Source organism: Copidosoma floridanum, unplaced genomic scaffold (genome assembly GCF_036245765.1).
Source record: "Copidosoma floridanum isolate Cflo_tuat_1 unplaced genomic scaffold, Cflo_Japanese_pri ptg000030l, whole genome shotgun sequence".
In the NCBI taxonomy this organism is placed as follows: Eukaryota; Metazoa; Arthropoda; class Insecta; order Hymenoptera; family Encyrtidae; genus Copidosoma; species Copidosoma floridanum.
Window position 1 is genome coordinate 35644841 of NW_028321907.1, and position 12433 is coordinate 35657273.

Genomic DNA, 12433 nt, shown 5'->3' on the forward strand with positions numbered 1-12433 from the left:
CTCGGGACAGCAACTACTTAGCTTCTTCCCTCTCTTTCTCCAATTTGACCTCTGGTCTCGGTCGTGGCTAGAGCATCTGCTTGCCTCTCTCTAGGACTCTACAAGAGCGTGAAGGATTCAGAGATCTACCTTATCAACTATCGACTTCTTTCTCCCTCTCATGCCTTCACACCCTCGACTTTCATATCGTCACTTCCTCCCGGTTACACCATCGTCGTGACTAGGCGGGGAGTAATGTGGCGTCTCACATCTCTCGCGCTTCAGGCTCCACTCGCCAGGTGGCCAAGCCACTCATAGTTCGCTCCCGTCAAGCGGCGAAATTCCCGCACGACTACTGTATAAGCGCGATCGAGATAGTCTAAGCCCACACTTCTTCTGTGTCTAAGGCAGGGAGCACGTCATCAGCCTTACTGATGAGTCCTGGCGTGCTCCCAGGACGAAACATCAAACCACCTTTTTCTCTCTTATAGACGACCTTTTCGATCTCTATAGATTTACTAGTTTCATTCAAAGTTCAAAATCGATTTTCCGAAAGAATGACTTTTTTAAATTTAAAGGTCTGTTTTCGAAAAAAATGTTTATTCCTTGACGGAAATTTTAAATATCTTGGTACTAGGGGACGTTAAAGATAAATATTTACAGTTTTAAAGTGTTTTTTTATCTTTTATTACCTAAATCACCATTTAGCACCGACATCTTTCGAGCTCTCTTTACGAAACAATTTTTTATAAAATGTACATAAGAGTGATTTTACGAAAAACAGTTTATTTCATGGCACAGTTAATTGCAATACCGTGTAAGGAGACATCATTTAAAAATAGTGTTCAATCATTTGATAGAGTTTTTCTACTAGAGATGCAATAGAATTCAGATCATCAAAAAGTTTTCCTGTAGTTTTAGATGCAAAAAGGGGCTAAATTGGCGTTACGATAATTTTTTGGCGATACCTAGAATAAAAATATAGATTTTATATTTTTTCTACTCCATTAAGTCTGAAAGTTACTAACGTAAATAATGTTTTCTAGCAGTTAAAGGAACAAAGAAAATTTTATCTGAAACTTTAAAGCTGTTAAAGTTGCGGGACCAAAATCAGAGAAATTTAATATTCCCACGGAAAATGCTCTCAAAAATGAATGTAATTAGTTTTGGGCATTTCAATTTAAACATTGTGTATACTACAAAGGTCAAAAATGTTGCATACAGTTTTGCCGATTTTTTTATCTTAATTTTCCAATACTACAGGCTCACGAATTCCGAAATTCTATCTCTATAACATAAAAACTAGGAGCCTGTAACGCTAAAGAATGTTATGTATCATTTCGAAGCGTTTGATAATCGACTTGGAAGGTGGTAAATTCAAATGTGGTTGATTTGTATGTTATGTGAGTGCAAGGGCAAAGTTGAATTTTTATTTAGGGCGTTATAATATGGATTTTTCGACAATTTTATCAGAGGCCGTAACGCTTCTTTTTTCCTAAAAACTAGTAATGCTTTATACTTGGATTTAATGTTAGATTATCAACTCAGATAATGAATGGTACAAAAAAAATGTTAATGGTAAGTACATAACATAAATGTAAAAAAAAGTTGAATTATTATTGATAGTGACATTAACTCTGTTATAATAAGATTTTATACAAGCCTGTAACGCATGTATTCTTCTTTAACAAAAGAAGAAAGTCATAGTCAAAATTTTACTTGTAAAGATCCAGCAGGGCTAAAAAATTTTAGCTTATTTTCGTCAATGGCTGAACAAAAAGAATATTTAAAAGATTAAGAACTTATTTTAAGTGTTTGTCCATTCCAGCCCTTGAAATATTCTAATTTTTGTAGAATGACCCATAAAGAATGAAAGAATAATAACAATGAAAAATGGCTTATGTTTTTAAGAATTATTTTTAAACTTTCAAATTAGAAAAGAACAGGTAAGCTAACATGAAAATTTTTTAAAGTATTTTTATCGTGTTCTACGAAAAAAAAAGAAAAATAATAAATAAATAAATAAATAAATTAAAATGCTAACGAAAATAAAATTTTTTATTCACTAGTAAATTTTTTTTCTGAAATTTAAAAGTTGACGGTCAACGAAAAAATTGAAAATATGTGACTGTCACTGACAGCAATGATATTGGTAAGAAATCTGAAAGTTATACTAATGTTCTCTCATCTGTACCCAAAGTTTGAAAAAAAAAAAAAAATGTTTTTTGCTTCCCTTCATGTGGACTCACTTTTTACATTTACATATTTATATGTACCGTTGTCACTCTGTAAAACTCATGTTTTTACAACAAAATCTTGCATGACTTTGCCTTGATCTTTACATCAAATGACATTTCATATCGTAGCATGTGTATAAACATTAGTATAAAAATTTTTCTTAGTATACATTAATTTTTCTGGAATTATTAAATGATAACTGTACGTGCAGGGTGTAGAGGGGCTTTCGTAAACTAAAAAAGCCGAAGAAGGAATAAAACCATTAAAAATAAGGAAAAATCTAAAACAGTTTTTTCTTGATCATTAGATAAGACGTAGGTACATGTAAGAGGTGTATGAAAATGTCGAAGCCTGTAGAAAGTCTACAAAATGTATATATTATTGGTAGATAATACAATTTTAAAAGAATAATAATTATGGGAAAATATTCCTACCTCTGTTGTTTGCTGATATTTTTGATATCACAAGCATTTTTTTATTATCATCACATTTTTCTATCATATTAATAAGCAGAATCAAAGCTAACATCATGACATCAAATCTTTTTTCTTCCGGAAGATATTTAGGTATTTCTAAGATAAGATGTAGGCTATTTCCAATTACATGATTCTGACGACCCACTGTTTCATCGCCAAATGCTGAAATAATTTACATGCATTTAATTTTAATTTAACTTCTTAGAGAATTATATTTTTCTTTTATATTATTAACTTAAACTATAAATAATACATACAAAAATCTACGTAAACTTCGGAAATAGAAGTAGAACATCGTTTCCTAAGAGTAATTGGATCCAAACAAAAAGTAAAGCTGTTCTTTTTTTAGGAATTCCATGCACAACTTTTATTTTTCTCATAAAAAAAACGTATTTCACAGATTGCATAGATAGAAGCTTAGCAAAAACTCATATATATATATATATATATATATATATATATATATATATATATATATATATATATGTGTGTGTGTGTGTGTGTGTGTGTGTGTGTGTGTGCGCGCGTGTGTAGATTTATGGTGAAAATTATGTTTGGTGATGCTTAGGATGGAATTAAATTATTTACGACCTTAACAAAGCTTCCTAAAATAAAAACAAATATAGAGCACTCGGAAAAGGAGACTTCAATTTTTTTACAATTGAAATAAATAAATTTATCAGCCAAATGAAAAAGTTGCAGAATTGAATTGCTATTTTCAAAGATAAACAGTGTTATACAACTAGCAATATTTAAGCAAAATCCAACTTTTTAATTTAATACGTACGTAAAAGGGGTAATAAAAAGTAAAGATATTGGCTGCCATGACGTATTTTCCGTGATCAGTGTGGCCAAACGGGACACTCACTTAGTGGCAAATTCAAATGATCTAAAACCAATCAACTTAAATTCAAGCTCTTAAGCCCCTAACTGTGTACCCCAAGTCCGTTAACCCCATAATCCTGTACTCTAAAGACCTTAAACCAAATTACCCAGAGTATAGAGTTTAATTAGTTAGTAATTTCATTTTTTTTATTAACAATAGAAGAGCCTCTTATCATAAAAAGAGGAAGTAACTTGTACACTATTCAAATGGTATAGGTAGGTTAAAAAAAATTATTAATAATTGAAACAACTTTGTTAGCTTATAAATAATAATTATTAAAATACAAAGTTTTCCACTCCAGATCTCTCGAGCTTATAACTCTCTACCCCAAGCGCTTTAATCCCATAACCCTATAATTAAAGCCCTTAAACGAAATAACCCAGGGTTTAGGAATGATTTAATAATTACAGTTTCTTATTGAAAATAGAAGAGCTACTTATCCCAAAAAACGAAATAACTTGTAAATTAATTTAATTATTTAAGTAGGTTGAAGAACAGAATTAATTATTGAAATAACTCGATTATCTTATAAATAAAATGTATCAAATAAAATTTTTCATTTTTAAGCTTTTGAGCCTCTTTACATTTATCTCAAGTACTTTTACCCCATCTAATAATCTGGGTCGGGGACGAAGTAGATTTTAATTCGATTTTTTTAATAAGAATACATTAAAAAATTATGGTAAACAAATATTTTAATAACTTGTATTTTGTAAGATCCTTCTTCAAAAATATTTCACTGTTCTTATAGGTTATTTATCCTTATACAATACAACTTCAGTAGTAGTAAAAGTTTGTAAGTTATGACACTGTAAGTTGTTAGCATTTTCGCACTAAAATTATAATGAATTAGTTAAAATTACTACTAGTTTATTAAAATCAACTGGTATAACTAAACGCATCAGTTTATAACGTTGGAATTGCATGAAAGATTATGTGGTTTGAAACAATATTTATCACACAGGTTATTCTAACAGATGTTTTCGAAACTTTAAACGTCTGAACGTATATAGACCGTAAAAAATACACCACACAATTGTTCAGATCGTTTTGCTGTATCAGTTTTTATATATGTAATTTTTAAGAATTATAATTTAACATGTAAATAAGCGATGAGCTTGACTTTTAAAATCTAACCTGTTTTCCGCAGTAACGTAACGGTTGTAATACCCACCAAAATTAAAATGTTATCAGGTGAACTGAACAAGTTATCATGGATTTTCTAAAAAATTAAAAATTTTGAGCACCTTAACGATTCAAAATCACATTGAAGCAAAAAATCAAATGAAGCTTTATCTACTATGTGTTCAAAAGATATTTAACAAACTTTTAGAAGAGTGTATTAGTTATTGTTGCAATAAAAAGTTAACTAAAGAGGGAGACTCAAAACTTTTCTGATAAATATTTCAACAAGGATTTTTTATTTCCAAGGCTACTAACAATATTTTTGGCACCAAATAAATTACCTACATTAAGTACTGTAAGAGGCAAAGATAGAAGAAGCTTTTAAAAGGGTACACTTTGCCAATTTGCAATTTCGAAATAGGTAATTAGCAAAAATCCAGTGTTTTGGAAATTTTTTAAAATGTTTTTTGCTTTGAAGGATCATAAACAACAAACTTTTTAAGGGTTAACCATTCACATAATTTACAGGTGATTTTCTTTTATTGTGATGAGTAGCTTATCTATTGTAAATAAAAAAATGATATTATTGACTAACTAATCTCCACATTCGGGATTATTTTGTTTGAGGGTTATGGGGTTAAAGCACTTTGGGTAAAGGGTTGGGAGCTTAAGGAATTAAGAGTGGAAAATAATGTTTGTTAATAATTTTTATTTGTAAGCTAACCAAGTCATTTCAATTATTATTAATTTTTTTCGACCTATAAATAGCTTTTGAATGATTTACAAGTTATTTGCTCTTTTTTGAGATAAGAGGCTCTATTATTGTTAGTAAAAAAAAGAGATTATCAACTGATTAAACTCTACACCCTTGGTTATTTGGATTAAGGACTTTAAAGTACAGTATTATGGGGTTAAAGTACTTGGGATAAACAGTTAGGGGCTTAAGAGCTTGAATTTAAGTTGATTGGTTTTAGATCATTTGAGTTTCCCGCTGAGCGGGTGTCCTGTTTGGCCAAGCTGTCCGTGATGTTAAGTAGCTTTTTCTTTATATCATTTTTAAACACCTATATTTTAAAACCATTTAAGAGAAGTTGTAAAAATAATGATAGTCTATCGCTTTGTATTAACCATTAGTTTTTAATTCTTATGATAACACTTCTTCAGTGTATTTTACTTCCTAAAATATTGTATCCAATACTCATGTTATCAGGGTTCTGAAAATAATAATTCACTATTAGGTATTTACCGACATTTTTAAATTTAAAAAAAAATATAACATACTATTTCGCATTTTATCTATTGTGACTACTATTACTACAAACTTTATGGTGTCTTTTGAGGGGACGAAAATAATACAATCTGAAGGGCATAAAAATTATAAAATGTATACGTCCTGACCCCCATATTATTACCACAATTTTATATCTATATTTTTCCAGTATACCTCAGTATTAGAGGCATATTTCTTAAATAAAGTCATGAGTAAACATTTATTTATTTCCACATTTTTAATCATGCAACTTGAACATTAATCCGTACTTAATCATAAAAATATTAACAATCAGATATGTTTAATATTAATCGTTGATCTACAATCGTTAAACTACTACATCATAACTGAAACACGCATATGATTTGCAATAGCTGTAATTAAATGTAACTATATTGACCAACATTTTAACTTTATTCTATGCAAACTATTTTGTGGTTGGTTGCTAAATTCTCAAACTCAATGTGATCTTCTTAAGAAAGAGGGCATAAAATCTCCTTGCAGACACAAATAAACGCCTTTTGATTTCTCAAGTACACGAAGTAATTTAAGTTTACGAGTAAGCTCGATCCTAAATTTCAAGGCAAACATGTAGATTTGATTCCTTAAGTGTTTGAAGCAGAGCAAGAAATGTGTGATGAATTAGCGTCTAGAAAATCATCATTTGCGAAAAGATAGAGGACAAAAGAAAAAAAGGGCGTCAACTTGGTTTTTTAAAGTTGAAATTACTGTAATTACCGTCAATTTTAAAAATACACTCATATGGATTAAGAAGCTTAGATCATAAGAAAGTGCTTAGTGAATTCTTTTAAAAAAATATCAAAATTTTTATATAGTAAAAATATTGCATATTATATAATTTCATGTTCCTTTTAATAAGCTACATGTAATTTTATTCTGTTGTAGAAAAAATATCTTTCATTATTATAATTAATAGAATCGCTTAAATAACCAATGTCAAAATTAAATTAAAGTTTACAGAGTAGTATAATAGTTGGTAACTTTTACATTAAAGCAACGTACTTTAGCAAACATACATTAATGTATACAAAAACGTAAAATTGAGGATACGAAAATCAACTATCCAGTTATAGTCGATAAATTACCAGTAACATACATAAGTTGAATGTTTCACAAGGTCAGGCACTAAAAGATGTAGCTGATCAACTAATTCACGCTGTTAAGCGATAAGTAGCGCCACTCTGATGGTTAGAAGCTGAACCAATTCTACTACTAAGTATCTAGTTCAAACTGTAGACGCGCGACTAAAGTAAAAACATCAGTTATCTCATAAGTTTATTAAATTTATATAATTATTTAGGTGAAGAATTCCGTAAATACGTTGAAGGATAAAATGTAGCAAATGCGTAGCATGTCTTTTTTTGCGCCACAAAATCAGAAACTTCACGTCAAACATATGTTGTCTGTTTATGTTTGAAATTGACTGATTTGTTCAGGAAATCATATGAGATGTAGATTAAAATAAGCTCTGTAAGCTCCGAAAAAATATCATATTGTAGATTTTCTTGCCCAGCTGGCTCTGGAAGAAGCTATAAGTACGTTGTAGGCTCTTTGCAATGCATTTGTCAAGGTATATAGGTTATGAAACGTAAATAATATTCGGCACTGAAAAACATCAGTTTTCACGTACGTATATAATTTTAATTACCAATTTTTATAATTCTATGTATTATTATGAGGTAAATTTTATGAAAACGCAACCAAAAGAATTTATGAAACTGCATTCATACAAGATTTTTATCATGGGAAGATAAAAGAAGCAAAATATAAAGTTTCACACATTGAACCTGTGAAATTGAATAATGCCAGAAAAAAATAACTTGAAGGGGAAAATTTTAGAAAATTTATAAAAAGCGCTTTATTAATATTTATTTTTTTATGGATAATTACTTAAATGTTTTTAGAGAATCTGAATAATATGTTGGAACAGTTAAAAACGGGTTACAAAAAAAGCAGTTTTAACTTATGTACTAAGGTTTTATCAGTTACTACCACATTTTTGACAAAAAGAGAGTGTCAACAAATTTTGATCCCACCAATACATTTTGCAACCAAGGTAGACTCAATTCTGTATACATTTTATGTACCTGTTTCACAATATTTAAGCATAAGCATGGAAATTCAAAAGACGTAGGAAACGTTATTATGCAAAAAAAGTTTGTGTTACCTTGAAAGCTGCTGCTATCTCTTTGAATTTGAAAACAAGAAATCAGGGTTGTAATGTTTGGAAAGAAGAATGGATAAAAAGAATAATAGCCAGTAGAGGTTGTCATATTATCATTATTGACAGAATAAGTAATCTGACTTTCAGTTTAAAACTAGAAGAAAAGACGAAGAAATGTTATGAACAGAAGAAGGTATTACAGTAACACAATCTAGTCTGATTGTTAATCCTATAATACCTTGGCTTGCATGTATTCCGCACGGATCAACTGTTAATGATCAAATCGTTAAAATTAAAGGACCCATTAAAAGTAAAACTTTAAGTGCTGATGATTCAGCCAAGACGTACTAGTGGATCGCTAATGCTAATGGTTCTTCCATTTTTAGAAGGAAAAGCGTTTATTATTGTCAAGTGCAGTAAAGAATGTTTTTGACGAATTTGCACGAATGTGATTAAATTATTTACTCATCTTTCAATAACACATATCTAAAAATTAGTAAAACATATGACAGTTCCTTTATGAGTGATATGGTACCAAAGTTTAAATACTTTAAATACATGTTGTACCATTTTGCCTTACTAAATAGAAAATTACTTGAGATACTCATACTTCAAATACTTTTGTTCTTACTGTTTGAAGAAGGTTTATTTTAAAAAATTGAAACAAACATTCTTTACCTGAGCAGATTAGTGGTAAATCAGCTATTACTTAAAAATATTTTCATTGTGGCTGTGCTGTAACAGGAAGAGTATTAACAGTATTAATATTTATCGATGATATACTATTTATTACAATTAAATTACTTTAAAAGTGGTCGTTTTTCCTGAAATAATCATTGCAAACAAAATTTTGAGTTGTAACTCTTTGGGTTATGTTACACGCCTTAATCGATTGTCCTCAAATACTAGTATTCTTCGGTATACTATGAAAAATAATTCTTTTTACACTTAAATTATTATCGCAGCCATACACACTACAAGAAAAGCGCTGGAACTCTTACTTACTCATTTTAAGACAAAAAAATTTTGAAAATTTTATTTACTACTGTTCGCCACCAAAATCGTTCGAACTACATACTTAATAGTAGAAGTAGTTCAGCCTCTAACCATCAGTCTGGAGCTATTGATCACTCAACAGCGTGAATACTATACACACGTCTGCTACTTTTGGAAAAATGCCACAACGATTCCACTAAACAAAATTTAAAAAAAAAAGAATAACTGTAAATAGCAGGAAAGAAGACTTTTAAGCTTATTCCTGACAACTAAACATTAATCTCATTTGTTAGTTGAAGGAGTCAACAAGTTTCTATCTTTACTTTAAAGACGTAACTAATTAAAACTCATTGTCGGTCTAAATAAATAAATTATTAGTATTTTTGATTTATCTTAAAGCAAATAAAAAGTATTTTTATTTTTAAGATGCAAATTTTTCTATTGCCAATCTTGATTTGTACATAAACTAATATTTTTTAAGAGAAAAAAGTCAATATAACGTCGGGAAAAAGGTTCGAAATCGTTGATGCACACAAATAATTTGAAAAAATTGAACGATAAATTTTAGTCAATTAAGAGTAATTGATTCAGAATCCTGATAATACGCATGTATTTGGTTTAACAGTATGGATAATAGTTAATATAAATCTAAATAATAACAAGGAACTCGTAAACAACGACTATGAAGTGTTTCAGGGTGAATGAAATAAATCACAATTTTATGTTATTACTCTAAAATTGTATCCACTTATATTTTCAATTATGTGAATGGAGATTTTTATACACAGAAAGATTTAGTCACAGCTAAAGACGGTGCAGTCCTGCTGGCAAAAACAGTGTGCATGGTAGGGGGGCAAAACAACATACGCAGATAGGGAAAAAAATGGTGCTAGCACGAATGTGAACTCGAGCTACAGATTTATGATCTTAGTAAGCCACTAAAATTTCAACTGAGTGGCTCCACTATAGTTCGACATTTATTTATAAGTGCCTGACTATGTCACTTATACACATATGTAAAAAGGGCACCCTACAATTCACAAATACTGAATAAGTTATATCAGACAGGAGAATCATGTGGATATACATACGTACATTTATCTTTCATGCGTATTTCAAGATACATAGGATAAATAGAAGAGTATAATGTCAAGTATTCAAGTTTTTTTTCAAGTCAAATAGTTGAAGAGAAAATTCACATGTATCTCTAAAAATAAATCACAGTAGTTGCGTTATTACAATAATAATTACAAAGTTACATATAAAATTAAAATGATGGTTTTCTAGTATTTTCCAGGTATCTGTTAAAATGAAATATACAAGTCTCGTAATAATAAGATTTCTCGTTTACGTACGTTCAAATAACTATTTTATACAAACTTTGTTTATTCAATCTTGTTCAGTTTAAGCGTTATATTAATTGCGCTAAATTTACATCAACATTCTCTCTCTTACAATAGTAAAGATTTTCTTTTCTCTACTAACTCTTTACGTGCAAAATCAAAACAAAGACTTTCGCTTGTATTAAGCTTATGTTTATCTTTTCTTAACCGCTAGCTATTTTCACTGTATTATTTCGATGTACAGACCCAAAATGCTCGAGACATTTCAATTCAACTGTTCTGCGCAACAGTCAGTCCGCACACAGCCGCTGTTGAGAACGCTTCTCTCACAGCAAGCAGTTATAAGTAACTTTCTGTTAATAAATTTGTACATAGTTTTAAAGAAACGCGACAATTTATTAACCCGCTGATCCCGATTCCTACTCGCGATAATTGCCATCCCAGCATGACTTCCCGACGCAAATATTTTGGTAGCAGAGCGTGGTTCCAGGGATCATTAAACCGTCGGTGTAGGGTCGTGACTTGCAACGTGTGCTGACTCCAAGTTCAGCTGTAATCTGTTTGGTATTGGGCGTGTTATGTGTGTGTGTTCTCGTGAAAGTCTTCATAAGTTTGAGTGCAGTGCAGGCGATTTTCTCCACTTAATCGTCAATGCGGGAGGTCGTTAACTTCGATGCACTTCGGCTCGTTTGTCACGCGCGCTTCACGGCAGTATTGAGTTTGCCATGTCGTTGGACTTGAAACCGTTTTTTAAAAAACAAGGCGAGTTGTTCCAGCGGATCAACAACGCATACATGAATCTGAAAAAGCTAGGCCAAAAAAAATTTAAACGTACAATAATTCAAGGACGCTTAGAGCAGTTGAGAGCCATTTGGGATACCTTCCAAATAAATCACGATAACATTCTCGCACTTAAAGACGATGCTGAAAAAACTAGCTATTTTAAAGATGATAATTATGGTGCTACAGAGGAGGCCTATCTCGATTCGGCTTCACTTCTTTCTGAGAAGCTGCAGAAGCTTCCTGCGCGATCAGAAAGTGACGAAATTGTACCCTTGGCTGTGCCAAGAAGTCTCCCACCAATAGCTGTACCAACCTTTTCAGGCAAGTTTTCAGACTGGCTAGAATTTAAGGATATGTTCGGGGCTATCGTCGTGCGTGATTCTCGGCTAAGCAATGTCGAGAAGTTGCAGCACTTGAAGACACATATCTAGAGTGAAGCAGCGGAAATGCTGCGTACGGTGCAAACGGTTGATGCGAACTTTGAAGCTGCATGAAAGATGCTTGATGACCACTACACAAACAAGCGGCATTTGGTCTCAACATTTACCAGAGATTTGTTTTCCGTGCCAACTGCATCAGATTCCGCAAAAGAGCTGAAGGCGTTACTCAGTGGCACTGTGAATGCCTTAGCTGCACTAAAACAGCTAGACCATCCTAGCTTATTGGGACGACATGGTGGTGGCGCCCATCATCCGGAAGCTTGACGCACGGGCTCTGAAAAAATCGAAGTCCTCGCAGAGCTCTACCACTGAACCTCTAACCTTTGCTGCGATGAAGCTCTTCATCAAGCAATGCATTTCAACGCTTGAGATTGTTAGCACCACTCCAGAGATATCGACTCGCAAAAAGGCCGGAAGCAGATCTGTCTTGGCGCAAAACAGCGTAAGCGAGAAATGTCGCCTGTGCAAAGACGAGCGTTTTATCATGCGCTGCATTGAATTCAACGCCAAAAGTCCGCAAGAAAGAAAGCAAGTCGTTGAAGCTAAAAGCCTGTGCATAAGCTGCTTGGGTATGCACAAGCTTGTAAGCTGCAAGTTAAGCAAGCGTTATCAGCCTTGCAACGGCGACCACCATTTCATGCTGCATGAGACTGCAACGTCTGTGCGTTTATCAGCATCTGCTTGGCCAGCAGCGATCACCAAAAGATGCCGC

General features: G+C 31.9%; 1 protein-coding gene across 2 annotated transcripts in view; it reads right to left on the reverse strand.

The window, feature by feature from the left end:
* Positions 1-12433, reverse strand: part of wapl (cohesin release factor wings apart-like) — a 436770-nt gene that overhangs the window by 159822 nt on the left and 264515 nt on the right. For both annotated transcript variants that reach the window (XM_089596620.1, XM_089596619.1), the window contains exon 7: positions 2652-2855. In XM_089596620.1, the coding sequence (XP_089452746.1) occupies positions 2652-2855 (204 nt within the window). The remainder of the gene's footprint in view (positions 1-2651; positions 2856-12433) is intronic.